A 25,006-nucleotide genomic window follows, 5' to 3' on the forward strand; every position below is an offset into this window, starting at 1 on the left:
CTAACTCTGTATAAGCAACACAACAGAGTTCGACAAGAAATTATTTGCGTTACATTTCTTTCAAAATTTGCCCCATTAATTTGTTTAATAAATGTCCCTTCATTTGACTTAATTGGAATTTCAGAAAGAAGATTCCCCTGAAATTAAAAGCCTCAAATATACATAATACAGCGTTTTGTAATCTCACTTTCACAGTCAGCAGTTCACAAAAGGGTGACTGATCTAATACAGTGAACCAAAGGAAACACACAGAGTCCACAACAGATAAGAGGAGCTGTGTTTAAGCAGCCATTAGCGAGTGTTTGAGTTAAAGAAGCCATTTAGTAAAGCAGTGCGTCATGTGGTATTTGCTCCTGACAGCTTAAAGGCTGGCTAGTTAAACAAGCACGGGAGGAAGGGTCAATATTTTCACAGGCAAGTTGGAGACACAGGGTCTGAGATTGGCTGATTGCCGTTTCCCACCTTCCTCCCACTTCCAACCCATGCTCACTGGATCGGGGCCACAAGACATGATGGACAACAGAAATGACCACAGGTTAAAACTATCATCTAATACTTTGCAATTATTACACATTGAATTTTGTTAAGCATTAATGTTTTATCTATTTACTTTCACCTAAATGTTTGTACACAATGAAAGCTACTAGAAACCACAGTCAAACAGCTTCCGTGAACATACTTGGCCAGTAAAGCTCATAAAATGTAAAAAAACATATTTACAACATGACCAGAGTCAATATACAAATCAGGTTATCCCAGTATCGTTGTAACACCTTGTAAAATATCCCATATGAGAAGCAGATGAAGTCTAATGACAGGTGGTATTGAAGGGAAAAAAAACACATTGGGTCATTAATAATCTGACATTATAGGCTCCCAGATTTTTGCCAATTGCACATTCCCATTATCACCGAATTCAATTTTGAAGAGACGTTAATGACAGATCATGGTGGAGGCAGAACAGCAGTAAAGCAAATCCGTGACCTCATCATCGGGGTTGTCCAGGCGTTCACTGTGAAATGATACCAATGAGGCATCAGTGCATTTGGGTAGTACACGCTGTCTAAAGTCTGCGGCAGCATTAAACCTCCATAAATGATTTTGTGACCGTCACAACTTATTTTGCATTATGGTGTCATTTTAGGTGTGTAAAATATTCCTTCTTTTTGTTCGATTTAATGATAACAAATACACATCAGATTTAGCCTCAATAATATACAAGCTCAAATCTTGAAGATTTGATTCCTCGTTGATCCACATTTAGAGATATTGAAGGTTTTCTTAAGGTGTTTAGTTCCACCTGCTGTTCACATTGTACACTACACGTTTTCTGCCCCTGCTAAATGAGTATGGAAATCATTTATGCCAACCAGATACACAAATATGAATGTCTTAAAACTGCCTGCGTACGTGCGTGCATGCGTGTAACACCAGGAGACATGGATGAAAGGCTCGGCCCTGCTGTGAAGATTTTTATCAGTCAGAATCAGCACTTAGTATTAGGACACAAATTCAAAGGCAGATGCCTGCTGCTCTGACGTGGTTCTCCCAGAGGTTGATGCTGCAATAATCTGTCATTCAAAATGAGTTTTCTAACACCAGCATCATCAAAACCTCTGAAATGCATTGGTTGGAGTTCATAAGCCGACAGATTCGCAGTTGTAGCAGTGGCAACAACAGCAATACTTTATTCATGGCTATTAAAAAATTTAGGATGAATTGACACAAAACCTCATAGTTTGCTAAAAGAAAATATATTGTTTCTTTTATGTCCCAGGCTTTAATCTCTAATCGCTTCTGTCTTCATGGATAAATAAAAGATTACGACCAGATTTGGTGTTGAAATAAATTTATTGCCACCAAAAAGAGCAGTGTGCTACACATCTTAGGAGTTGATTTGATAAACAGAAGCAAAAAGCTTCAAAATACTTATTTATGGGGATGAGAGATTGATTTAAGCAAAAACCTACTAAAAAGCTCTATATTTACAGCTGAAGCTATACATAATGGAATTCCTCTATTTTTCATAATCAGCCTTATGTTCAGCGTTACATAAAATATATGAAGAAGCCTTAAAAAAGTAAGCAGTGACATTGATAGGTAAGAAATATCAAAAAGTAAATTTGTATTGTTCTAAAGCTCATACATTCTAATCTTTGGGCAGCAGTAAAAGGGAGAAAATGGATTAAATAATACTAAAAAATTAACTTGATCACATAATATTCATATTGGGCTATTCAATGTCCATGTCTTTAAGAAGTAATAATTCTAACCTGCAACGGGTGAAGGAAAAGAGAAAAAAAAATCCAGCATATTCTGCATTGTTAAATCAATGACTTGTTGGCTATGATTAAATTATAATAACACCATAATTAATCACAATATCAGATACAATAGAAACATTCTCTGACTCTTAAAAGATGCATAGTATCACATGCAGGTCCCTCCACTGTTCCAATAGTAACCTCTTGCATGTTTTAAGAAGAAAAAAAAACCCTCATACGCACAGCAACTTAAGGCTTTCTGCGCCTGGAAGACAGAAAAAAAAAAAAGTATCAGTAACAGTAATCGTACATCAAAAGTAACAGCTGTAATGTTGTCATTTATATGATATGGTATTTATTAATTTGCTCACTTTTGATAGTCATAGCTTGAACTTGCCACTGGAGGCTGATGGGAGGAAAAGGTTGAAAGGGGTTGAGATAAATCAGGGTAACACACATACATACCCACCAAAGTATCTTATTCATATTAAATAAGAAAAATGGCTAATTGCTTTAATTAATGATACCTAAAGAGATATAGATGATAATAACAATGATGATAATAAAATCTTACTCTGTTTTCGATCTCGTCCATTTGAACTGGTCCTTCTGCAGAGCCTGATCGCCTTTTTCGACTGAATCAAAAAATAATTTTGTCAGTTCTCTGGACAAAACATATATAGTGGTAAACTAAATTGAACTTTATTTGACCAATTTGACTAAAAACAGTTAATTAGTCTAACAAGGTTAGTTTGATCAACAACACACAAAACAAAATTGTGTTTGCCTTTTTTAACTGCATCCCTATCCACTTATTTTTATGAACATTAAAAGAAAAACTAGTCAGCCCTGCTAAAAGCCCATAAACTGCCTCTTTGGCAGTATTGTCAACTTGGAAATGTTTTTTTCCCCAACTCTTAATTTTTATGTTTCCAACATTTTCCTGCAAAAACTCCTCCTGTTATTAATGTGGAAATTGAAAGTTCTTACTGCAGGGTTTCAATGTATGTGATACTGAAATTCAGAGAAATATAAATTTGACTTTTAATTTTATTTTTAAGGATATAGTTGAGGCAGCCAAATACACGGTATTAAAACATTTGGCCAGACTTTAGTTGAAGTGTTAAGGACTGATCCGTTACCTTATGAGAGATAATGTCACAAGGTCACAATAAAGAAGAAACACAACCTGTAGAACATGGGAAAATACTGTACCTTGGTGCTGTTTGGTACTCTTGTTTTAGTGTCTCAATGTCAGTAAACTGCACCGCTTGTCCTCCACCCCTAGTCTTAAAAACATTACCCTGAGGATGTAAAAGAGAAACTCTCACAAATGTCCGAGGGAGAACACAGGAAGATTCAGTGCAGTAAAAAAGGCAGCAGGGTCCCATTATCATATAAAATAAGACCCCAGTGTTAAATCAAACAGAACATGATTATTGTCAGAGTGAAATTCATGCAAGATATAAGATAATCAGAAGTCTCAAATTAAGCAATTATGTCATTTTACCTTGATCAGTTTGGTCTCGATCTCCCCATCAGAGGCAAGCTCTTGATGTCTGAGCACATACTTGTGGCATTTAGACAGAGCTTTCTCGCTGGGGGTCGATACTTTGATTGCATTGGGTATGATTGGCTGCATTACAGTGTCTAGGTCCAAATTAGAAGACGGTTTGTGGTCTACCCATTTCTCCCCACCCGCAGAGTGTGAGCGCCTGTGCATTGGATGAACTGGAGGGGCCGTCTGGTGATCCCAGTGAGAAAGACAAACCAGAAAGTTATTCACATTTGACACCAGCAGTGATCGTTTAGCGTTTGTTGAGTTGGGAGAGAAGGTTGATCAGAGGGCACTAGCTCGTGCTGAAAATAAACGTATTGCTGGAAGACAGAGGGATGGAATCTGTTTAGAATTACATTTTACAATGTGGGGGTGGGAGGATCCCCAAAGATACTGTAGCCCTTCAAGTAGACTCAATTTGCAATCCAAATAAACAATATTAACATCTTCCAGCAATACATTTATTTCAAACTACCACTGCAATGAAAACAGCTCAGTGGAGTAGATAGGAGTAAGCATGCACAAAAGTTGAGAGGAAGTAAAAGGGTCTAGAAATGCAAAATTACATATAGAAAAGGATGAAGACTGTTTGTTAGACGGTGGGCAAGATGTACAGGAAGCTCAAGCACTGATGACTAACACAGCATTTACATCCCTGTCGTAAAATCACGACTTATACATACTGCTACTATGGTATAGTCTTAAGGAATGGCTAACTCCTATAACAGAAGGGACATTTTAAAATAACTGAACACAAGATTGCAAACGGTAAAATGTTTTGTTCAAATACTTTGAGGTCTGACACCAATAACTCGCTTTCAAATCATTGTTTTCCCTGTCTCCAATTCTGTGTCAATTTACTGATCACGTAAATAATGGGCTCAGCAACGACTGGAACATCTCTGGGTGAAACACCCATTGGATGGGTATTCGAAAAGTCATTAAATTATACAAAGACGTGAAATAAAATAGCTTATGACATACTCAAAACCAGAACAAAGGGAGAACGCATTACCACCAGGTAAAAACATGCAAGGTGCTTTGTGATTGGATAATATGGTAAGAACAGAAGAACCATGCAAAGCCAAAGACTTAAAAAATGATAGTTCTGTGTGGAACTGCTTCAAAAAATAAAATAAAGATAAGATGTAGTGCCAACTCTGCCACTAAAGCCAGAATATCACAAGTCTAGCACAACAAACAAAAAGAGTTGCTGAGTGGTCAAAAAGTTCCAATCGAAGATGGAATTGTATTTTTGCTTGAAATGTCAAACAAAACACTTCACACACACTAACTAGCCCTAACATTGCAGTTGTATGTTATGAGTCTAGAAATGTTTTTGGTTCAGTGATGTTGTTTATTTTTAATTAAAATTAGGATAACTGTCAGTCTCTCAAAGTGTGAAATGCTGCACTGCTGTTTTGTGGTACAGGTTTTTGTGTTGTTTGTTTTAGTGGTAAATCAGTTTGTTATTTCAGCTGTTGCTACTGAAAATCGATGATACGTTACAAGGAAAAGGCAATTCTAGAGAGCAGTTGGCAACAAGCAACAGAAAGAACTACAAACACAACATAACTCCTAATAGGGCTGAAGAGGCAAGTCAAGAGGATCTACAAGGACGAGTCTGCTTTATATTCTAAAAGGACAAACACTAGATGAACTACACGGATGCAGCGTTTTCTAATTGATGCATTTCTAAACAAGCAGATGTCTACTGGTAACATTCCAAGTGAAGTTCTACACCAAGGCAACACTTAAACCACAGGCCTGCAGAGAGAAGCGCAACATATTCTTCATGACGTCTAGATTCTAACACACACTAACCCTTGTGCCTGCTTCTAGGTCTAGCCCATAGACAAGAGTCGTAGCTGGGGCCTCAGTGCTCGGGGCCCAGCGCTGGCCTCTCTTGCGGCCCACGCTGCTGGTGCTGTGGAACGGGGCGGGAGTCCGGCTCCTGGACTGGGGAGTCCCAGGGTGCCTAGTCTTGCCGCTCGAGTCTACAGGGTACCTCTGCTCCCAATCTGAGATGGAGGAGGCCACTGAAGGGTAAGCTGAAGAGGAGGTAGAGGAGGTGCTGGAGGAAGAGGTGGGGTAAGGGTCCTGAACTGCCCTAACATTGGCTCGATTTGGGTGGAAAGGAGTTTGGCTCAAGTCCTGAAAGTGACGAGGAAACGGGGCCAAGCATTGTGGATGTTAGCAGTGGCTCCAGACTGACAAAGAAATAACAGGGTGACGTGTAGAAATCTTCAGGTTTAAGATTATAATAATAATAATTAGCAGCATGCAACATTTAAAAGTTTCATGAGAGAGTGTCCAGGTGTGTACCAATGGAACAGGCAGTGTTACAGAGTAAACGACTCACAGGAAGTGGTGATGGCGACGCAGACCGCTTCTGGCCGATGTTTCGGTCTCTCTCTCTTGAGGGCCTCTCCGGACGCTCCGTCGGACAACCACCGCCACTGCCGTTGCTGCTCTCCGTCACAATGGCCTTAAGCTGCTTCAACTTCTCATCCTTTACCCACAACTTGTTCTGCATCTCCAGCTGCTTGGCGTTCACTCGTCTCTCCTGATGAGAAAACAACAGCAGGAAACAATTGAAGGAACAGTCTCGTTATTCAATCTGATATGACAAGAATATGAGACATTGCACTCCAACACATTTCTCATTTCTTAGTTAAGTAAGTAGATTATTATCACATTCTTGTCTTAAAGATGGAAAACACATTTTACCTTATATGCTTGACAAGCAAAATATAGTAAGATTAGTAAAAATCAACAAAATCTGGTATTTTTTTCTCTTTCAAAGTTGAATTTGACCAAAATCTCAAATTATTTCCAGTCCCATTTTGTTAGGAGTGTGTGGGTGTATCACTGGGCCTCTCGTGTTGGGACTGCGCCTTCAAGTGTCATAAGCCAGGAGTCACTGAGCCGTAACTCACTGACGAAAAGCTGTATTTATACTTCACATTGAGCTCCAGAACACCTAAATACAACTTTTCCACATTGGAAAAAAACATTCTCAGCTGAGTATTAAATGAAGCATACGTTTTCCTCGCTGGTTGGCATGAAGGTGACTTTACAGTGCACCATAAAGAAAGTGTATGTTCTGCCGAATCACACTATGAATAACAATTGATATTGACGGAATGAGCTCAGAACTGTCAAAAACATAAAACTATGTCCAGGCATTTCTTTGTGTAGGGACAAAATGGAAGGGCTACTGACAATAATACCACTTACACACTCCTTCTCCCACTTGAGTTTGGTGTCCGTCACCATGCCCTGCATGCGCTGCTCCATGCGCCTCCTCTCTGAAAGCTCTCTCTGTAGCCTTTGCTCCCGGGTCTCCAGCTCCTGCTGAAGTGAGCGTTTGTCCTGCTCATACATGCCCGTTGTCTTTTGCAGGATATCGATCTGAAGAGGGGGACCAGTATTGTTAGTTGTTAAAAATGTTACACACCAAACTGTTTTTCAAGTCAGGGGACACAACTACACACCTTGTATTCCAGCGTTTTGGATTTTTTCTCTAGTCGTTCCAGCTCTGTCCTCTGGCCGATGATAACTTTCTCTTTCTCACCCAGTTTGCTTTGTTGATCATGCAGGAAAGTCTCCTTTGCGTTGAGCTGACTGTCAAACTGCTGCAGCATGGATTTCAGTGTATAGGCTGTTGGAGACAGCACATTAATGCGAGCGGTCAACCACTTACGTGGCTTGAAACGTTTCAACCTCCACTTAAAAAAGTTATGTCACACTTTCATGCAGATGACAAAAAACGCTCTCAGTGGCCAGAAAATAATTCTTGACTGACTTAGAAAAACTACAGATGCATGATTGTACTGAATAAATTAATTCATCCATTCATTCCCTAAAATCAGCACTGGAGCAGGGTGTCTGGTGTAGACAACAGGCCTGTACCGGTTTTGTTGAACTCCTCCGTCATCATCTGACGAATGCGCTGCCTCTTTTCCAGGACTTCGATCAGGCGGGGAAGCGTCTGATCATCAGCTGGGTCCACCACCTCACAGGGAGGCAGGGCTGGAAGGCTCTCGATGAGCTGATTCAGCAGAACTGGATCATTTACTGTGCAAATAAGAAAAGGAAAAGTTTGTTTGTAATTAGTAACGTACAGTGGTGAAAAGAGCTTCATTTCAGTAATGTAGTTTATGTAAGCATAAAGCATGACAAAGAGCTAGTAGGGCAGACTTTGGGGCAATGTACCGGAAGCACTGGGACCACCTTGCTCATCCAGGCGACGTGGAAATTCATTTCTGAAGGCCTGGTTCCTGTGTCTGCGTCCTGCAGGCAGGAAGCAGATTGGCCGGTCAACCGGTCGCGCCACCTCCACCTCCTGGGTCATCTCTGCAAAACGCATCACCAGCTGCAGCACGAAACAAGGGAATACAATTACAAATACTCTCCCCATTTACTTAAGGCAAAGAGCATTGTTCCAAATTAAATGGTGATGTTCTGAAACCAAACTAAGGAAACCTGCATACTTCAGGCACATTGCAGAGTAAAAACAACAAATGTGTATATTTAACAATCTCGTCAAATTTTCATTGTAGTTTGATGGCGACAATGATGATGTTCTTCTGGGAAAGCAAGTGAGATGAAAGATGTCTTGCCATAGTTTCTTCATAGTCATCTGCGTTTGGGTTGACACACACAATCATCCTGACTTTTCCTTCACCGTCGAAGTAGTTTTTAAACAGGTGTGTAACTTTGGAGTCTCTGTATGGCACCATCTACAAAAAAAATAAAGGCTCTGTGTAATTGCATCAACTGTAAAATGACCAACCACAAGAATAATATCACACTAAACGGAAGGAAAACAAGAGCAACTGGAGGGGCCGTCTGGGGGAAAAAAATAATAACAATGACACACTGATAAAACACCAACCTTATTTGTTCCACACATTTGGTTTTCACGCAGGACCTCCATACACGTGCGCAGTGTCATCAAAGACTGGTTGATATTACCTGTAAATGATTCATCAGAGACCTTTAGTGTCTGAACAAGGCAGGTACGGGGAAAATGCCTCCGGTTAACTTTAGAGACGAGCCCACGGTGAGGACTGAACTGACCTGCTTCACGGAGACGGCTTCCCTCTGCTTTAGTTCTGCTGGTGCGTTCACTGCCTGCCAGGTCAACCAGACACAGCTGGCTCACATTGACCTGGTTCTTGTCCTAGGTTTCAACAACACACTGTTAGCATCACCCAAAGATCGCCTGAATCCTTTATGACTCATAAAGGAGATTAACATATTTCGTCCGTTGTTTCAACCCTATAGAAAGTCAGAAAGGAGTCGCTGGCTTCTTTAAATAAAAATTTATCATAAAAACAAATTACACATTTTAACATTCAAAAAAATTTAAACATTTTGTCAATATGTAACTTTGGAGCTGCTAGTTACCTGCAGAATGTGGTCCCCATCAGCATCAAGTGGTGCTTGGGCTAACTTTACTGTGAACACACTATGGGAGCGGCTGGATTCACGGTTGAGTTGAGTGTTGGCGATCCTCCTTTTCTTTTGCCCTGAAGACGGCAGATCATGAATCAACTTGTGACATTAACAACGGCACTATCAGTGGAGGTCAAAAAAACTAACAATATATTGTTTTGAGCAATTCTTCCTGATGATTTGATTGGTAAAAGGAGCAGAACAATGCTGATGGCCAGGTCTTCACGGCCTCCTGAATATGCAAAGCACTTCATAATAACTATATTTCTTTTGAAGAAACAACAGTTAAGATTTTTGACAGTTTGAAATATGTGGAAAGCCTCAGTGCCAAACAAGTTGGCCTGGAATGTTACGCAAACACACGTAACTCAAAATACGTAAAACACACCAACTTTAGGGGGGGAAGTTATAATCACTCACCCTTCCAAAAGACTTCAAAAGCCTCCTCTGTAGATTTTACCTCCACTTCTGTGCAGCCAGCCACATACATGTTGTGATTCTGATCTTCACGCAGAATCTTGGATTGAGGTGGTCTGAAACAAGTTCACGAAAATGAATCATCATACACCAACAACGTACTGCAATGATGTGTCGCTTTAGTAAGAGAAGCAGCCAAATCTAAAATGGCAAATACTTGATGTTAGTGTCAACAACAAAAATGAGATACAATCTAGAGACACATGGAAAAACACATTCAGGGGTACATACACATGCACACATTGGTTTACGCACAAGCTTAAGCCAATCATGGATGTTCCGTGTCTCCACACTAACGGTAAGAGCAGCGAGCCAATATTTGACGACGACAGCCACCACAGTGACACAATGGCAGAAAGCTTCACATATGCAATTTACAATGCTTTGGATTAATGGGATGGAAATAAACTGTTGACCTACGCGACATGTCAGCTACAGCCAAGTTACGACAACGAGTTAACAAAGTACTGTGTGATGTTCTTTTACTGGCCACATACATGAACTCATTGTTCCGCACAGGCGTGCCTCCGCCGAGCCACCTAATAAAAACAGGATTTTTTTTTAAGTGCAGCTTGTAAACAAAGAACTGTAAAAGCAAAAAGATTCCACGTCTCAATGAACTTATTCAGCAAATACATTGATCACAGTCAGGGTGGTTGTAAAATCGCCACGCGTGGTTGCACAAATTCGACAAAACTGTTTGTAGTGCACATTAGATGGGTGTTACTGTCAATTTGTTGACAGAGAAAAAAACGCCACAAATAACCCGACTACAAATTCGATATTTACAGACGACCCTTTAAGGCGACAGTGTTTTCCGGCCTCTTACTTTGGTCTGATTGGGTCATATGGAGCATCTTCCAGGAGATCGTAGATGTAGTTGTTGTAGATCTCAATGTAGGAGACAAAAACACTGAAACAACAGTCTTCATCCACGTTCTCAGATTTACACGCCTCCTCTGAGCTGATCATATCTGCAAACTCTGGGTCAGCCCTCTGCCTAGTAAATGAAGAAAATAACACGATAAACAGCAGTCGACGTGACTTCTAAATTCAGTTCCCTCCAGTTGTATTAGTTCTCATTATCACCATTAGTCAGTATACAAAGTGTCATGAAATGACTGAATGCTACCTGGAGGAAGGTGTTTTGGGCACCGACTGCTGACTGTCTCGCTTCTGTCTCTCCAGGAGAGCATCAACTTGATTCTGAATCTCCATCCCATTTTTTTCATCTGGTTTAAACACCTGTTTAAGGATTCAAAACAATTTAAGTAAATGTCCCGACCCCCTTTAGGGAACAACAACACCAAAAAAATGAACCAATGAAAGACGTACAAATCTTTTGGCCTGAAAGGGGCCGATGCTGTTGAAGAGCATGTCTAGAGAACGAGGGAGGAGTCCACCTTCTCCCGGCGAGCCCGTCATAGTGAAGGTCTTGCCACTTCCAGTGACACCGTACGTGAACAATAGACCTATGAAAACAATGTCACAATCACATAACCATAGAAAGAATTAGGTGATGTTTTATACATATGATGATAAAATAAAACAAGTGTGATTATGTTTTATCGGACCAACGGTCTTAAAGATAAAATAAAACTGAGAAAAGCAGTTCCTCTTATTTTTATGAGAGTTGGGATTTTGGAATTTGCAAATGTTCAACATATTTGCTTGATAAACATAAATGATTAATCAATTTGAAATGCTGCTGATCAACTAATCCTTTCATCACTTGAGAGGATAAATAGTCAGATTATGGGATTTTGCGCAACATACATTTCGTGCCTCAAAGAAAAAAAACCTTGTCACAAACTCACCATTCTTGCAGTGAATGAGATCCTCTACTAGAGGCTTGGCAACGTCCTCAAACAGCTCCATTTGGGTGGTATTAATACCAAATACTTTTTTAAAGGAGTACTGTGTCTACAGAATGAACAGAGAAAGATCAATCAGCACAAACAAAGCGGCAGTCATCAGAAAAAGGAGAATATGAGCCAGATAAGGTTGGGCAACCATCCACAAATTCCCCAGCAGTATACAACATTTCTTATTGTTTCAAAAACATTTAACATTATAGAACTTCGAGGGAGACGCCAATCACTGTTAATGGTTTCCCACCACAATTTCAACTGTGATTTTTTCGATCTTACATTATAATAACGTTTGTATGGGTTAGGGTTTCTTATATTGATTTGTATATTTTTGTGAGGGTCACAACAGTGCTTGTATGAAAAGTGCTATACAAACAAAGTGTATTACTATTATCATAATTATTATTATGACAGAAATGTGACACATGTTCCAGTTTTATTCTCTGGTCATCAGATATGGAATAGCAATGTTAACAATTATAAAACTTGAGTGTAAATAACAACATCCTTGTGCTCATCACCTGTTATTTCTTCCGTATGAGGAGACCCGTCATGCGTCTCTTATGACAGGTTATTTATTTGACAACTTACATTACATTGCTCACAAAACCTTTTCAAGTCACCGTTATTTTCAAATACCCCAGGATACTGTGTCACCTTGTTACTGCCCAACCCTATCAACAACACACTTACCTCTTTGTATTCTCCATTGCGGTTGGCTTTCAGACCATCAGGCGCATGTAGCTGAATGGTGGAGCTACTTATCATCTCAACACAACATTCCTCATCTTCTGTTCCAAGTGGTCGTATACGACAGTATACCTTGAAACAGAGCGGTAAATGTACTTTAAATATAGGTCCAGGACTTTTGTACAGCTCAGGTTTTATATTTGGATTTGAAGTCTGTCCATAAGCCATCAAGTAGAGAGAGACATCGCGGCTGAAAGAAACACTTTCAAAATAACAAAGTGTTTGTGTGTCTTAACAAAACAGCATATTTTCTTTAAAAAAAATTGTTTAACTTTGAATCTGGAAACAAGCTTCCCCTTTATCACGACTGTGGTGCAATAGTGTTTCAGTTTGAGGACTAACAAAGTAAGCAGTGTTCACTTACTCCAACAGGATCTTTCTCAGTGTTGGAAGCCTTCTTAGGACCTGGCCTCCGAGGAGTCTTGCTTTTACTGTAAGTGATGAAGAAACACATAATCAATGTCAAACACACAAAAATGGCTACATTAAACTTTTTTGTTTTGGTGATTATCAATCCAGAAAATACATTTTCACTTCATGGCCAAAGGAATGGTGTGAGTGTGACATACGCCAGATTCATCCTCAAGGTTTTGGATGGAGTTGAGGTAAGTCGGTCAAGCTCTTCCACAAGAAACTATTGTTTTAAATATCCTGTCTTTAACCAGAACAGAAGATTGGAATGGTGGGGCGAAAGCTAGATCTTGAAAACAAGATTACACCAGAAGTATACATATGTACAAAGGGATGCAATACATTTGGATTCATACTTTCATATTCTATGAAATATGCCTTATCCACTCTGTCACATAACTGTTAAGTCTCCGTCCTCCACTCAAAAATGTGTATATGTAATTGTTACTTTTCTTTGTTAGTTTGACAGTTTATGCTCCCTAAAATATGGAAAGTTTCTGAGTTGTGTGTTCTTGTAAACATCATTTGTGACGCAAGTAGTTTGAAACGCAGTCATGGTCTAATAGGGAATTTACACAAGTGTGATGTAGAAATTATAAGAGTGTATCAACAATCAGATCAGTGATGTAGGATTCAGTAGTTAAACTTTGGATTCAGAGATTTTGAATTTATCAATGAAGGATGAGACATGAGACCATTTATAAATCTCTAACCAGGTAACTGAACGCTTTAGAGGAAGTATTCCTTCAAAGTTGAGTATTTGTATACGTCTGTCTTCATGTCATCAGCTCACCTTGCTACTGACAAGCCACAGGTGCTGGTCAGAGGAACTGAACCTCACATGACATCCACCATGTGCAACTAGCTGCCGGTCGGGCTCGTGTACTTAGGTGGCCCTCTATTTGTAGAGACGGTTCATTTTACGAGAAAGAAAGTTCATCAAACAAACTACCAGCAGACACAAAGCGACAACAAAGAGAAACGTCGTCAGACAGACACCAAAACTACTAAAGCTCCGATCATAGCCTGGATGTACGACTGTGTAGAAGGGATGGGAGGCTTTACTGTGTTTGTATCCAGGGGCTCACTGTCTCATAACCCGCCCCTGGCAGAGCAGCGATGTTAAGTTAGTCGAAGTTGATGCCGAGCTCCCACACAACTAGCCTTGAATTAGCTAAACGGCGAGCTAAGCTAACGCTACGGAACTAATCCCCCTCTTCATTAATACAGACTAGCCATTATCTAGCGAACAACCACTAGCATGTTACGTTTCTTTCCTGGATAATCTAAAACACCGTGTAGTTGTAGCTGGTGGCCTGATATTCGATCTTAATAACACAGATGGTTAGTACTCACCCCGGTCTCTGCATTGTTGTTGTTTCACTCTCACAGAGCGACTCACCGCCTCTTCTCGATTTGAAAAATTCCCTCTTGTGAGACGTCGGTCAGACAGGCAGATATTTCAGCCAATCACAGCACAGAGAGAGCGCGCTACAGCGGAAGTCCCGCCTTCTCTATTTCCGCTTCTAATTCTTCTTTTTTTTATGGAGGGTTGTAACCTGCGTTATGGCGCACTAGCGCCACCTGAGTGTGGACCAGCGCGTTCAAAGCTTTTTTAAATGCTTTTAAAAAATGTGATTTCTGTTTCATCGGCGTTTGTTTGTTTGGTAGTCAGCAGGATTTCTCAAAAAACTAAAGAAGAAACGATAACATTTTGGAGTGGATCCAGTTTTTTTTTTTACCAACTTACAAGTAAATGAAGCCCTTCTTTCAAATAAATGACTAAACCGTTACAACTTCCTGCAACCCCACCAAGACCCAGAATGTATTCTGCGGATAGTTCCTGGCACTAATTGTTTCATTCTGACTCCTCTGATGATGCCAACACGGACTACATACCGTAGATGTTTACCATTTGATGCTTTACCTAGCCTTTTGTATCAAAATTTCCAGCCTTCTGATTTTGTTTTCTGGCACAGAATCTAGCAAGCATCCTTGAAAATACATAAAGATAATATGTCTTGATGTGTATGTATCAATAAATGAATTGTAAAGGTCTGTTTTTGTAGTTAATTGTTGCTGCATATTTTATTTTAAATATATTACAGTTAAAACAGGCACGTGCGCTTGTGTCTGTGTGTGTGTGTCCTCGATGTGTGTGTGTGTGTGTGTGTCTGTGTGTGCCGTGTAAGCTGATAACCTATAGTGAGGGTACAAACGATCCACACACTGTACTAAAATAGATGTTTAGAGATACACTGCTTTTTTTTTCTTCAGTTATAGTTTTGCTTCTACTTAAACAAACTAAAGCTTGAGCTGGTAACTTTGTAGAATACGTCTATGAAGCCAAACTTAAGTGATGATGATAATATTAATGATAATAAAAATAATAGAATAATATTAAAAATACACATAAATAACCACACATTAAAAGCAAAGCAAAAGCTGGATACATTTTTTTATTTAGAAATGATCTGATTTCCTTGAGATACATTTGTCATGGTCTTCTTAGGACACATTTGGCACTTAAAAAACAAAATCTAAATTCTCCACAAAAATCTAGTTGGGAATTTAAGTCATAATTACCCAACATGATTTTCCTCTTCACATATACTGTAGATTTGTAGATTTTACAATTTAAATCATGGCAAAATCTGAAAGTCAGTACACAAAGAAGTTCATGAATCACTCAGCAAAGCATGATGATTTAGGTTTATAAAAGCAACACACAGCTGAGAGATTTAAGTGGGCCTATTCTGTTGAGTTAAGTACAAGTAGCTTTAAGGTCGTTAAATATATGAATCACTGCCAATCTGTAGACACCAGCTCTGTCTATGATACTGTCGTGTGACTCAATGTGGGACTTTTGAGTATCTTCCTCTCTGTTTCTTATTTCATTGCTTTGAGGTAGAAGGTGACTTTTCCCTCGTAGGGTTCGTGGTAGCTTTGGTAGCCGATCTTGTCTCCGACCACTCTGCACTGGATCTTCGCGTGTTTCTCTCCGACCAGGCTGAACCGAACAGCCACCAACGGGTTGACATATGTAGGCTGAGGAAAAGAGGAAGGAGGTAATGCAAGACTGTTGGTCGGTTTGAGTTTTATTTGATTTGATGAAAAAAAAAAAAATATATATATATATATATATATATATATTTCTCTTGGACATTATGTGGATAAATGATTAGAAATATGCAGTTTGTAAATGTATCCAATGCAAATCAATTCAATAATATGCGCCTTGCAAGTCCTGTCAGTGGAATATTAAATTTATGGAAGCTGGATCCTGACACAGAGCCTCAAGGTTTCACAAAATTTCTGAAGATTATATAAAAATTGGAAAAATATTTCTAAAAACGGAGGCTGGGGCCCCTGCAGCAGTGGCCCTCTTTGCCCATTTTTTTCCAAGCTTGTGTGCAGCATGTAGTTGTTTTTTTACACAGATAGTCATGTTACAACACACAAAGTAACACACATCAATTGTAAGAACGTTGCCCAATTTGCCTGGCGTATAATGCAGCCATACTTTTACAGATGACAATGTGATGACAGTATCTTGATACAGATTCTCACTCTTTCATCATGTGGTTTTCTTGCTTACCTGTGCCAATTTTCCGTAATAAGGGAAGTAGGAAAGATCCATAACCCCCCTGTCAGGGAAGTACTCAATTTTTGCCACATTGCTTTGTCCTTCCTATAAACATACACACAAAAAATCATAATATTTACAGAGCCACTCAACTGATTTTACAGGTTGAAAAAAATGGTACCTGCAATAACTGTTGCATCAGGTCTAATGCTTCACTTGGAGACAGGATATTAATGATTGGCAGAGACGTGAAAAAAGGCATTATGGGATGATCCAGTGTTTTGAGCTTGACCTGTACTTGGACTAAAAATCTGCATGTCTCTTTCTGTTCTGTATCGATCAATGTCATTCTTTCTTTAATGTGTATTTCACAAGTCCTCCAACTTCCTAAATCACTGCAGTATATATAATATATGATTATATGTAAAACTTTAGACTCATTTTTCTTGAATACATGCTGTTCAAATAGGTATATGCAGATGTTGCTCACCAGTATCGTGCAGTTGACATATGGGGGAAGCTCAGTGTGATTAGTAGGCAAAAAGTCAATGATCTGAAAAGATAGAACAGAATATTTACCTTTAGTCGCGGTTATTGAATATGATTTCATTTTTGAATATTTTGCATCTAGTTTTTTATGTCTAGGTATTACTGCAGAGGTCAGAAGGATGTTCATGAATACAACATACCCTGTTCATCTTAATGACAACACAAGGCATGGTGCAGTTGTAGCCAAAGGTCGGGTCCTCCAATCCTGAGCAGGGTCCCAGCATGCTTTGCGTGAAGGGACATGCCCACTTTGTGTGATGAGGGGCAGAGAAGGTTTTCTGGATGAAGTACTTTCCCTTTGTGCAGTTATAGTTGTTACATTCAAGCTGCTTTGTGTCATTGTAGGCTGAAGGAAAAAGACAGAAAGATTAATGTCTTTAAAAATAAAATTCCCCATCTTAAATAATAGATAGTTGTCCAGCAAATTAATACTAACGCCCCAGGAACTTGTGAAGGATTTTGGACATCTTCGTCCAGCAGGCCTTGTCTGATGTGTTGTAGTTGATTTCAATATCCTCCTCTCCATAAGTGTCCGGCCACACCATCACCCCTGAACAAGTAAACAGAGAGCCGGTTAAGAGGCATCAAGCTTTGGTTTATAATTGTCTTTCCTCCTTGTTGTTGCTGTTGTTTGGTTTTACCTGGAGATTTTAGCCGGTCTTGGTAGTCGGGAGCGTACGGATCCAAGGTGTACATGAGCACATAGATGGCCAGAGAAAAGAGGCCGGTCATCACCACGTAGAATGCCACATAATACAGGCTGATGTACACTGTGAGGGAGAGAGAATGATGCAGTGTTTTTTTTTTTGCACGTTAATAGGGGTATGACCTCCCTTTCTGAAAGATAATAAAGCAAAATAAATACTGCACATCAAAATGAAGGAGGAAAAATACCTTCCTTTAAATAAAGTGCACACTAGCAAGGCAGTTAAAGTGAAACACCCTTGAAAGAGAGGAGAGATCTGAGTGGGGTATGTCTATATTTCCAGAGGTCAAGGTGTCCTCTGTCAGTATGAGCTGAATTTAATGTGCAAGACCAAACCAAACCAAACCAGAGCTTATCTCACGACACCAGGCTAATCTCTCCCTGTCCACATGCTGCAAACACACACGCTGCTGTGGTGATTTTAAAAGGACAGTTAAAGTCACACCGGGTGGTACATACAAGTACATCACGTGTGACTGAGTTCAGGTGTGTGTGTGTGTGTGTTTGTGTTTTTTTTATGTGTGTGTGTATTTGCCAATCTCAGTACAACACCCATATGCCCATATACAGTGGAGGGAGCTGGGATTTTGTATAGAAGTTATAAAGTATGAAGATATAACACTGCTATAGATTAATCAACCCAATTAAATATACATTAGTTCAAAATTCCTCCACATTGACCAAGTGTTGCTTCAGCAATAATATCCACTATTATAATATACGATAATATCATTTTTGACATTCTGCTGCAAATTGAGTACTTCTAAAACAGAGTTTTAGTAGGGAGTAGTAGATGTTGTGGAATATACTAATCTAAAATTATTGGTACCACTTCCTCCATTGCCCGTTATAGGTCGCTGTAATCCTTGGCAGTGATATTTATATATTTATGTGACTATGATGTAACATCCACTTGATTTGAGCTGAATTTTCGCTGTGCATGAATTTTCTTCAGGGCCAGTATGGACAGAAAAAAATGACCACAAAGATCTATAGAATATATAACACATTGGGGCATGTTGTATTAAGACAGACTTAAAAACAATACTCAAGGAATTTATCCTGTTAATTTAATTTTCACAGTTCCTCATTTTAAATATTTGAGACACATTGGATGTTGCAAAGGTCAATCTTAGTTGTTCCAAATTATATAAAAGTTTTTTTAATTTTTTTTTTAAGTTCAAGGGATTTTTCTTGACATTGTCTCGTTTATCGATTACACTTCATTCAACCGTCGCTAAGAAAACTACCGGTAAAGTATTTCTCAGTCATTTGTGGTGAGACAACTGATGCCCAAATGTTTGGAATAACACTAGTCACCAGCAATGAAACATTATGCAACATGGAAAAGACAAAAAGATCATATCAACGTGTGTGAAACAACAACACTGCACTGCTACCCTCTGTATATTTCCAATGTTCATTTAATGTGACACATTAGTGGATTATGAACCCATTGTTTAATTCCTACCCCATTTCTCTGGTGTCCTCCCCATAAATGTCCCATTGTCGGAGTTCCAGACAAAACGACCAAAGTCTTCACATCGCTGCCCACAGGTCCTCTTCTCCTTTAAGGTGGCCATGGTGAAGCTCTGCGCTGACCAGGTTCCACAGCAGACCTTTTCTTTCCTTTATTCAACTCTACCTTTCACTTCTCTTCTTCCTCCCCTCAGTCAAACACGTAACGTTTGTTCTATCCTCTCTCCCGTCCCTCCCCAAGGATCTTGAGGCCCTTTCAGGTGTGTGCTGTATGTCTCGTCCCCTGGCTCATTCTCTTTCACAGTATAAGCTAAAAGTCACTCCCTGGATGTCGCTCCAGAGTGTGATGTTTGTGTTATCTCGTGTTCACTATTTATAAGGCCACGATAAAGCAGGCATGCAGTGGGCAGGGAAGTTTGGTGGGCCAGCATAGAAACAGGTGAACTTCCGTCTTCACCAATGACGTCCTCTGCTCCGAGGTGAAACCTCAGGATCACCTTGAGGATCCAGGCAACGTATTTTAAAAAATATTATTACCTGTTAAATAGCCAATTGCATGCTTACATTATTACATTATTATCAGAGTTAGCTGATGTGCTGATAGTTTTGCAGGGTAGTTATTACACAAAGCTACTAACAAACCAAACAGAAAGAAAAATTAAAACCAATAGGCAATCTTGCCAACCGTGATGCTCTACTCAGAGCAGGTTTCGAGATCTTATAGAAAGGAATATGGTTTGAAACGGACAAAGTACGACCGGAAGAGTACAAGAGAACAATTCTGCAGAAGTATGACGTAACTGAACATTCTCTCAATAAGGCCATTGTGCCACTTTCTCCCCTGAACGTCACTGCATTCCTGTCATTACCAGCCCACTACACGCCACATCTATCATTTCTGTCCCTCTCTCCTCCTCACTTTCTTTTTCTGTCTCTCCTCTTCTGTCATGTCTTCGTTTCACTGTTCGTTCCCTGCTCTGCGTCTGCGGCAGGCCCATGGGTCAGCACAGGATAAAGCATTACAGATAAAGCCCTTCGTGGAAAGGTGATGAGTCAGGTATATCTGCATGTGTGTCTGCATGTGTGTAGGGGGAAAAGAAGGGACTCTAGGTTTAGTGATAGCTTCGCCGAGGGAAACACTGAGCGAGAAGATGGTCGTGTGTATGATGCACTCTGCTTCTAAATCATTGGAGGAAGAAGGAATCCATTTATCACCTACCTCTCTGCTATCTCCCCATCTCTTCACTCATTTCCAGCTATCCACATCTTCTTCTATATCCCTGTAGTACTTTTTCTCAGTAGCTTCAGCTGCATCTCACACATTTCTCCATCCCTCCTCCTCACTTTTCCACTGTGTCACCATGGATATTGGTGGCCTTACGACTTTGGTGGCCAACTCTGCCTACATGTCAGCCCGCGGGAGCTTCGATGGCACTGCCAACCCTGCATCCAACCGAGACGAGAAGTACCACTCCCGCCTGAAGCTGCCGCACATCGCAGTGTGTGAGGGTCTGCGGGAGACTTTAGACCTGGGCTTCCAGACGGTTTGCGTGGAGCAGCCCATCGGCAAACGTCTCTTCCAGGAGTTCCTGGACTCCAACAATGAGTATAAAGGTCCCTGCCGCCTGTGGAAGGACATTGAGGAGTACAACATGGCTGAGGACGAGGATCGTGTGAAGAAAGCAGGCAGGATCTTGTCCCGGTACATGGAGCCTAATGCCAAGTATTTCTGCCCCTTCCTGCCGGAAAACGGCATCACAAAGGTCAAAGAGAAACACCGGGGGGCTGGGGACCATCTTTTAAGTGAAACCATGGACAATGTGATGGACTTCCTCAAGGAAGTGCCTTACACTATCTTCCTGGAGAGTAAGTATCTGAAAAGGTTCCTGCAGTGGAAGTGGCTGGAGACGCAACCCATCGGAGAGGATTGGTTCTTGGACTTTCGTGTGCTGGGGAAAGGGGGTTTTGGGGAAGTGTCTGCATGTCAGACAAAGGCCACTGGGAAACTTTACGCCTGCAAAAGGCTCAACAAGAAGAGGCTGAACAAGAGAAGAGGCAACGAGGTAAGTTAGCAGAGCATGACAAATCCTTTCATGTGGGAAAGAGCGGAGGATTCTTCAGATGCAGATTATGGATTAAGCTGCACAACACTGTCATTTGGGGCTGTTGTGCTCCGCAGGGTGTGGAAATTTTAAAACGTGTTACGGTTTAGTTTGTCTGTTATGTTCAGTATCTTTGTAGTCGTCCCCTGTCAACAACAGTCAGTAAACTAGATGGAGCCTTGCAGACAACGTTAGGCCTTTGACTTATATGATTAGTGCCCTAGGCATTAGAACATTTTGATCTCCTTATAAAGTTACAATCCTGCCATGTTTATAAATGGAGCAGCTCTATGGATTTCCTAATATCCTGCTCAGTCCCCAAATCAGGACTAATGTGTCTGGAACTTCACTCGAGGGGAGTTTTAACAGTAATCATTTACTGCAGTTTTAATAAGTTTACTATGCCCTGTCAGATTAAAGAAAAATATACTTTCTGTACAACTCTCTTTACTCTGATATTGCTACACCATTGCTGTATCTCACATGCTTCAAAAGTTGTCGGTAGGGTAACCCTTGATAGCTCAGCCCAGTGTTTAGTTATGTTAATATAATTCTTTATTTCTGCTTTCCTCTACAATGCCCAGTTGTTACCATACCTTTTTAGTGTTTTCTTCTCCGGTACCAACATTTAAGTACCAGTGGGAACTGGTGATTATTTTATTACTGCCTTTTGTTGGGTCATGACTGTGATACTGTTGTGCAGTCATCGCTCGAGTTTCAGATATCAGAGCTTCCTGCACCATTACTTGTTTTTCATTGCACAAGTCAAAGTAACGAGGAATTCAAAAGAGAGAGTTAATTAAGAAGGAATGTAACTCTTGATCTTGTTTATTTAATAACCCAGAACATTTCAACACACAAATAAGTTTCCAATAAAGATGGTAGTAATATTTACTCATACTGCTGTGCCTGCCTGTCCCGTAGGGGGCGATGGTGGAGAAGAGGATTCTGGCTCGAGTTCACAGCAGGTTTATTGTTTCTTTGGCCTACGCCTTCCAGTCCAAAACAGAGCTGTGTCTGGTGATGACCATCATGAACGGAGGAGACCTGAGGTGAGATCTCATTCTCTCTCACTTGGCAACATCCTGACCACAGTAGTGAAGAAAATGGGCTCTGATTCCTGGTGCCTGGTTCCAACAAACCTTTTCTCCTTTTCAGATTGTTTTGAATGAGATAAGTTTCCTAAATTTCATGCTAATTTGTCGGATAAACTAATATTTACTGTATGTAGGCCTGCAAATAAGAGTTGTATTGGTTATTGATTTATCTGCTGCTTCAAATTGTTTGTTTTATTCACCAACACTTGATATGACAAGGAAAAGCATCAAAACCTAATATTATTCGAGAGGTTGGAAACAGCAAATCTTCTTGCTTGGAAATTGACTGAAATTAAATATGAATTATCATAAAAGTGATCGTCAGTGAAATGTCTGCCAAACGACTAATCAATTAATCTCTGCACACAGTAGCGTTCAACATGAGTGTACTGCATTTATTTCTTTAACAGGGGAATAAACTGTGTTTGTAAAAGAAATGTGTGTGCACCGTATGTGTTTCCACACATGACCCCGAGTCCTGTCTCATTTTGCCACTGTAGGTATCAATTGTATAACGTGGATGAAAACAACCCGGGGTTTGAAGAGCCGCGCTCCTGCTACTACGCCGCTCAGATCATCCAGGGCCTGGAGCACCTCCACCAGAAGAGGATCATCTACAGGGACCTCAAACCAGAGAACGTGCTGCTGGATAATCAAGGTCTGACAGTCGGGCACAGGAAAGAAAGAGGAAGTCTGAGAAGCTCACAAATCAGCGCGTTATATCTCATTTATTTATTTCAGATAGAAATCGAAGAGTAAAAAAGGCAAGTTGTGGTTTGACGGGGTGACTTTGTATTGAACAGAGCCAGTCTAACTGTTTCCCCCTGCTTTCACTCTTTGTGCTCCATATTTACCCTACAGAATGAATATACACTTTTCCTAAAATGTTGTACCATTCCTTTAAACTAATTCATTTTTAACATCCCCCCTCTGCCAACCTGCAACAGCACCAATTTTTTTTCTGTAATTGAATTGTAGCCTCTCACCTTGACTTCAGAATATGTTTCTTTCGTGACCTCATGAGGTCAAATTGCACACGCACACACACATGCTGGCCTTTATGAACACACTGAACCACCCACAGTACACATCCAACACAAGGACACCTTTGAGTTATCACACTACTGCACGTTAACGTCTCCGAGACGTAGTGTGCGGGTCAACATTCGTATCTGTGACGTGGGCAGCCCTTGACTTTGGCCCTGGTGTTTATTCTCACAGGTAATGTGCGTATCTCTGACCTTGGTCTGGCCGTAGAGCTCGCTGACGATCAGCTCAAAACCAAGGGTTACGCTGGGACTTCAGGTACAGTGGGGGGGAAGAAGAAGAAAAGAAGAAATATAATGACCAAAATCAATTTTACCTGGTGGCAGTTTTTCTTGCAGCTGTGAACACAATTTTAATTGAGCAACATTTCTGTCCTCAGACACTATTACATTATTTTAGTTTTTTTTTTGTGATTGTGTTATTTAAAAAAAACAAATGCAACATGGTATGAGAATAAAGTTATACCTGCATTTTTCACAGAAGTCGAGAAAATGCAGTGGTGAAATCCATAACTGGACCCTTTGATCTCAGGGCTTTTAGTTTTTAACAGATACAGTGCGCCGATCTGTTTCACTGTTGGAATTGGAAATTATCCCCAACTGAAAGGTCGTGACCTTTACGTTCTCACCTGCAGGTTTCATGGCTCCAGAGCTGCTGAAAGGAGAGGAATACGACTACTCTGTGGATTATTTCGCTCTGGGGGTCACTCTGTATGAGTTCCTGGCTGCCAAGGGGCCGTTCAGGACCCGAGGAGAGAGGGTAAATAGTCATTGTTGGTTGTTGTTGTTGTTGGTTCCCTTTGCTGCATTTCCTCAGTCCTGTCGTCTTTGAATGTCCCTCTCAGCTCAACATCACCTACCTGTGGCCTGATTCTGACACTGCTTTGAAATGTGGAGCCCTGATCCCTCATTGTATATATGCAGATGATTGTGTGCATGATTATTAAATTCTCCTGCATGTCCTGCAGATAAATAACAAATACAAGTTTACATTTCTGGTGCATTCACAGACCTGACAGAAAAAAGTTAGATTAATGTGACATGTACAGTTTTTTTTGTTGTTGAGACGTACAGATTCATCTCTGCTGGTCTTTGTTCTGCTCGAAGGTGGAGAACAAGGTGGTGAAGAAGCGGATCCTGAACGAACCAGTAATTTATCCGGAGAAGTTCAGTGAGAACGCTCGCTCCATCTGTGCGGGTCTGCTGTGCAAAGAGGTCGAGAAGAGGCTCGGCTTCAGGAACGGATCGTGTGACGACCTCAGGGCGCACCCCTTCTTCAACGAGATCAACTGGAGGAGACTGAACGCAGGTCAGTTTCAGACCAAGACAAATGTTACCAGTTAATGTACTGTACACACATCTGTCTCTTTAGATTTCACAGTTTTATCTACTTCCTGCTGTTGCTTTTGAATATACTACTTTTGTATTGATTTGTTTGCTGTTACTGGGTCTAACATATATTCAATCCTCAATAGTTTCTTTTGGCAGTTGTGAAAATTTTTAAGGGAACTGAATTCAATGCTTCTTCTGACCTTTCAAGACCTGCAGGGAGGGAATTAAATACTATTCTAATTTCTCTAACACCAGTGCTTTTGTTTAAATTGTAACTATTTGAAATGTCTGATGTCTTTTTCAGAGGTGGTCATT

The 25,006-nt window shown here is 40.4% G+C and overlaps 3 protein-coding genes across 10 annotated transcripts in view; 1 reads left to right on the plus strand and 2 right to left on the minus strand.

The window, feature by feature from the left end:
- Positions 1 to 1,826: 1,826 nt before the first annotated feature.
- Positions 1,827 to 14,217, minus strand: LOC118302565 (kinesin-like protein KIF23). 8 transcript variants are annotated; one of them, XM_035628812.2, is made up of 25 exons: positions 13,588 to 13,692; positions 12,953 to 13,038; positions 12,748 to 12,814; positions 12,327 to 12,455; positions 11,580 to 11,685; positions 11,098 to 11,234; positions 10,895 to 11,007; positions 10,592 to 10,762; positions 10,260 to 10,301; positions 9,706 to 9,818; positions 9,238 to 9,359; positions 8,908 to 9,010; positions 8,723 to 8,802; positions 8,448 to 8,567; positions 8,041 to 8,200; positions 7,738 to 7,902; positions 7,320 to 7,486; positions 7,063 to 7,236; positions 6,185 to 6,388; positions 5,647 to 5,976; positions 3,775 to 4,008; positions 3,480 to 3,568; positions 2,839 to 2,899; positions 2,636 to 2,670; positions 1,827 to 2,529 (listed from the first exon to the last, which is right to left on the minus strand). In XM_035628812.2, exons 2-25 carry the CDS (start codon positions 12,961 to 12,963, stop codon positions 2,514 to 2,516), a joined length of 2,949 nt encoding a protein of 982 aa, XP_035484705.1. In that variant the 5' UTR covers positions 12,964 to 13,038; positions 13,588 to 13,692; the 3' UTR covers positions 1,827 to 2,513. The 8 variants fall into 8 exon arrangements, with proteins under 8 accessions (XP_035484705.1, XP_035484706.1, XP_035484710.1 ...); XM_035628813.2 differs by lacking the exons at positions 12,953 to 13,038; positions 13,588 to 13,692 and adding an exon at positions 14,151 to 14,214 and having other exon boundaries at positions 8,059 to 8,200; XM_035628811.2 differs by lacking the exons at positions 12,953 to 13,038; positions 13,588 to 13,692 and adding an exon at positions 14,151 to 14,217 and having other exon boundaries at positions 1,828 to 2,529.
- Positions 14,218 to 15,234: 1,017 nt separating this feature from the next.
- LOC118302858 (potassium-transporting ATPase subunit beta-like) lies at positions 15,235 to 19,450 on the minus strand. The gene is made up of 7 exons (XM_035629345.2): positions 19,107 to 19,450; positions 17,571 to 17,699; positions 17,366 to 17,479; positions 17,070 to 17,275; positions 16,871 to 16,933; positions 16,393 to 16,485; positions 15,235 to 15,842 (listed from the first exon to the last, which is right to left on the minus strand). The coding sequence occupies exons 1-7, from the start codon at positions 19,216 to 19,218 to the stop codon at positions 15,684 to 15,686; spliced, it is 876 nt and encodes a 291-aa protein (XP_035485238.2). The 5' UTR covers positions 19,219 to 19,450; the 3' UTR covers positions 15,235 to 15,683.
- A 616-nt stretch (positions 19,451 to 20,066) lies between these two features.
- Positions 20,067 to 25,006, plus strand: part of grk1a (G protein-coupled receptor kinase 1 a) — a 6,197-nt gene continuing 1,257 nt past the window's right edge. The window contains exons 1-6 of the mRNA XM_035629346.2: positions 20,067 to 21,177; positions 22,141 to 22,268; positions 22,814 to 22,971; positions 23,535 to 23,618; positions 23,995 to 24,119; positions 24,467 to 24,668. Coding sequence (XP_035485239.2) covers positions 20,476 to 21,177; positions 22,141 to 22,268; positions 22,814 to 22,971; positions 23,535 to 23,618; positions 23,995 to 24,119; positions 24,467 to 24,668 — 1,399 coding nt within the window. The 5' untranslated portion in view covers positions 20,067 to 20,475. The remainder of the gene's footprint in view (positions 21,178 to 22,140; positions 22,269 to 22,813; positions 22,972 to 23,534; positions 23,619 to 23,994; positions 24,120 to 24,466; positions 24,669 to 25,006) is intronic.

The sequence above is a fragment of the Scophthalmus maximus genome, chromosome 4 (assembly GCF_022379125.1).
Source record: "Scophthalmus maximus strain ysfricsl-2021 chromosome 4, ASM2237912v1, whole genome shotgun sequence".
Classification (NCBI taxonomy): Eukaryota; Metazoa; Chordata; class Actinopteri; order Pleuronectiformes; family Scophthalmidae; genus Scophthalmus; species Scophthalmus maximus.

Bases quoted from the DNA above. Each gene is read 5' to 3' on its own strand.
- LOC118302565 (XM_035628811.2), bottom strand. The intron at 9,360-9,705 runs GTGAGTGATTAT...TGCCGTCTTCAG, and splicing joins TTTTGAAGTCTTTTGGAAGG to GGCAAAAGAAAAGGAGGATC. The intron at 8,568-8,722 runs GTTGGTGTTTTA...TTTTTTTTGTAG, and splicing joins AAATGTGTGGAACAAATAAG to ATGGTGCCATACAGAGACTC.
- LOC118302858 (XM_035629345.2), bottom strand. From the start codon at position 19,218: ATGGCCACCTTAAAGGAGAAGAGGACCTGTGGGCAGCGATGTGAAGAC. The intron at 17,480-17,570 runs GTAAAACCAAAC...TTACTTGTTCAG, and splicing joins AGACCGGCTAAAATCTCCAG to GGGTGATGGTGTGGCCGGAC. The intron at 16,934-17,069 runs GTATGTTGTATT...CTATCTTTTCAG, and splicing joins TTGTCATTAAGATGAACAGG to ATCATTGACTTTTTGCCTAC.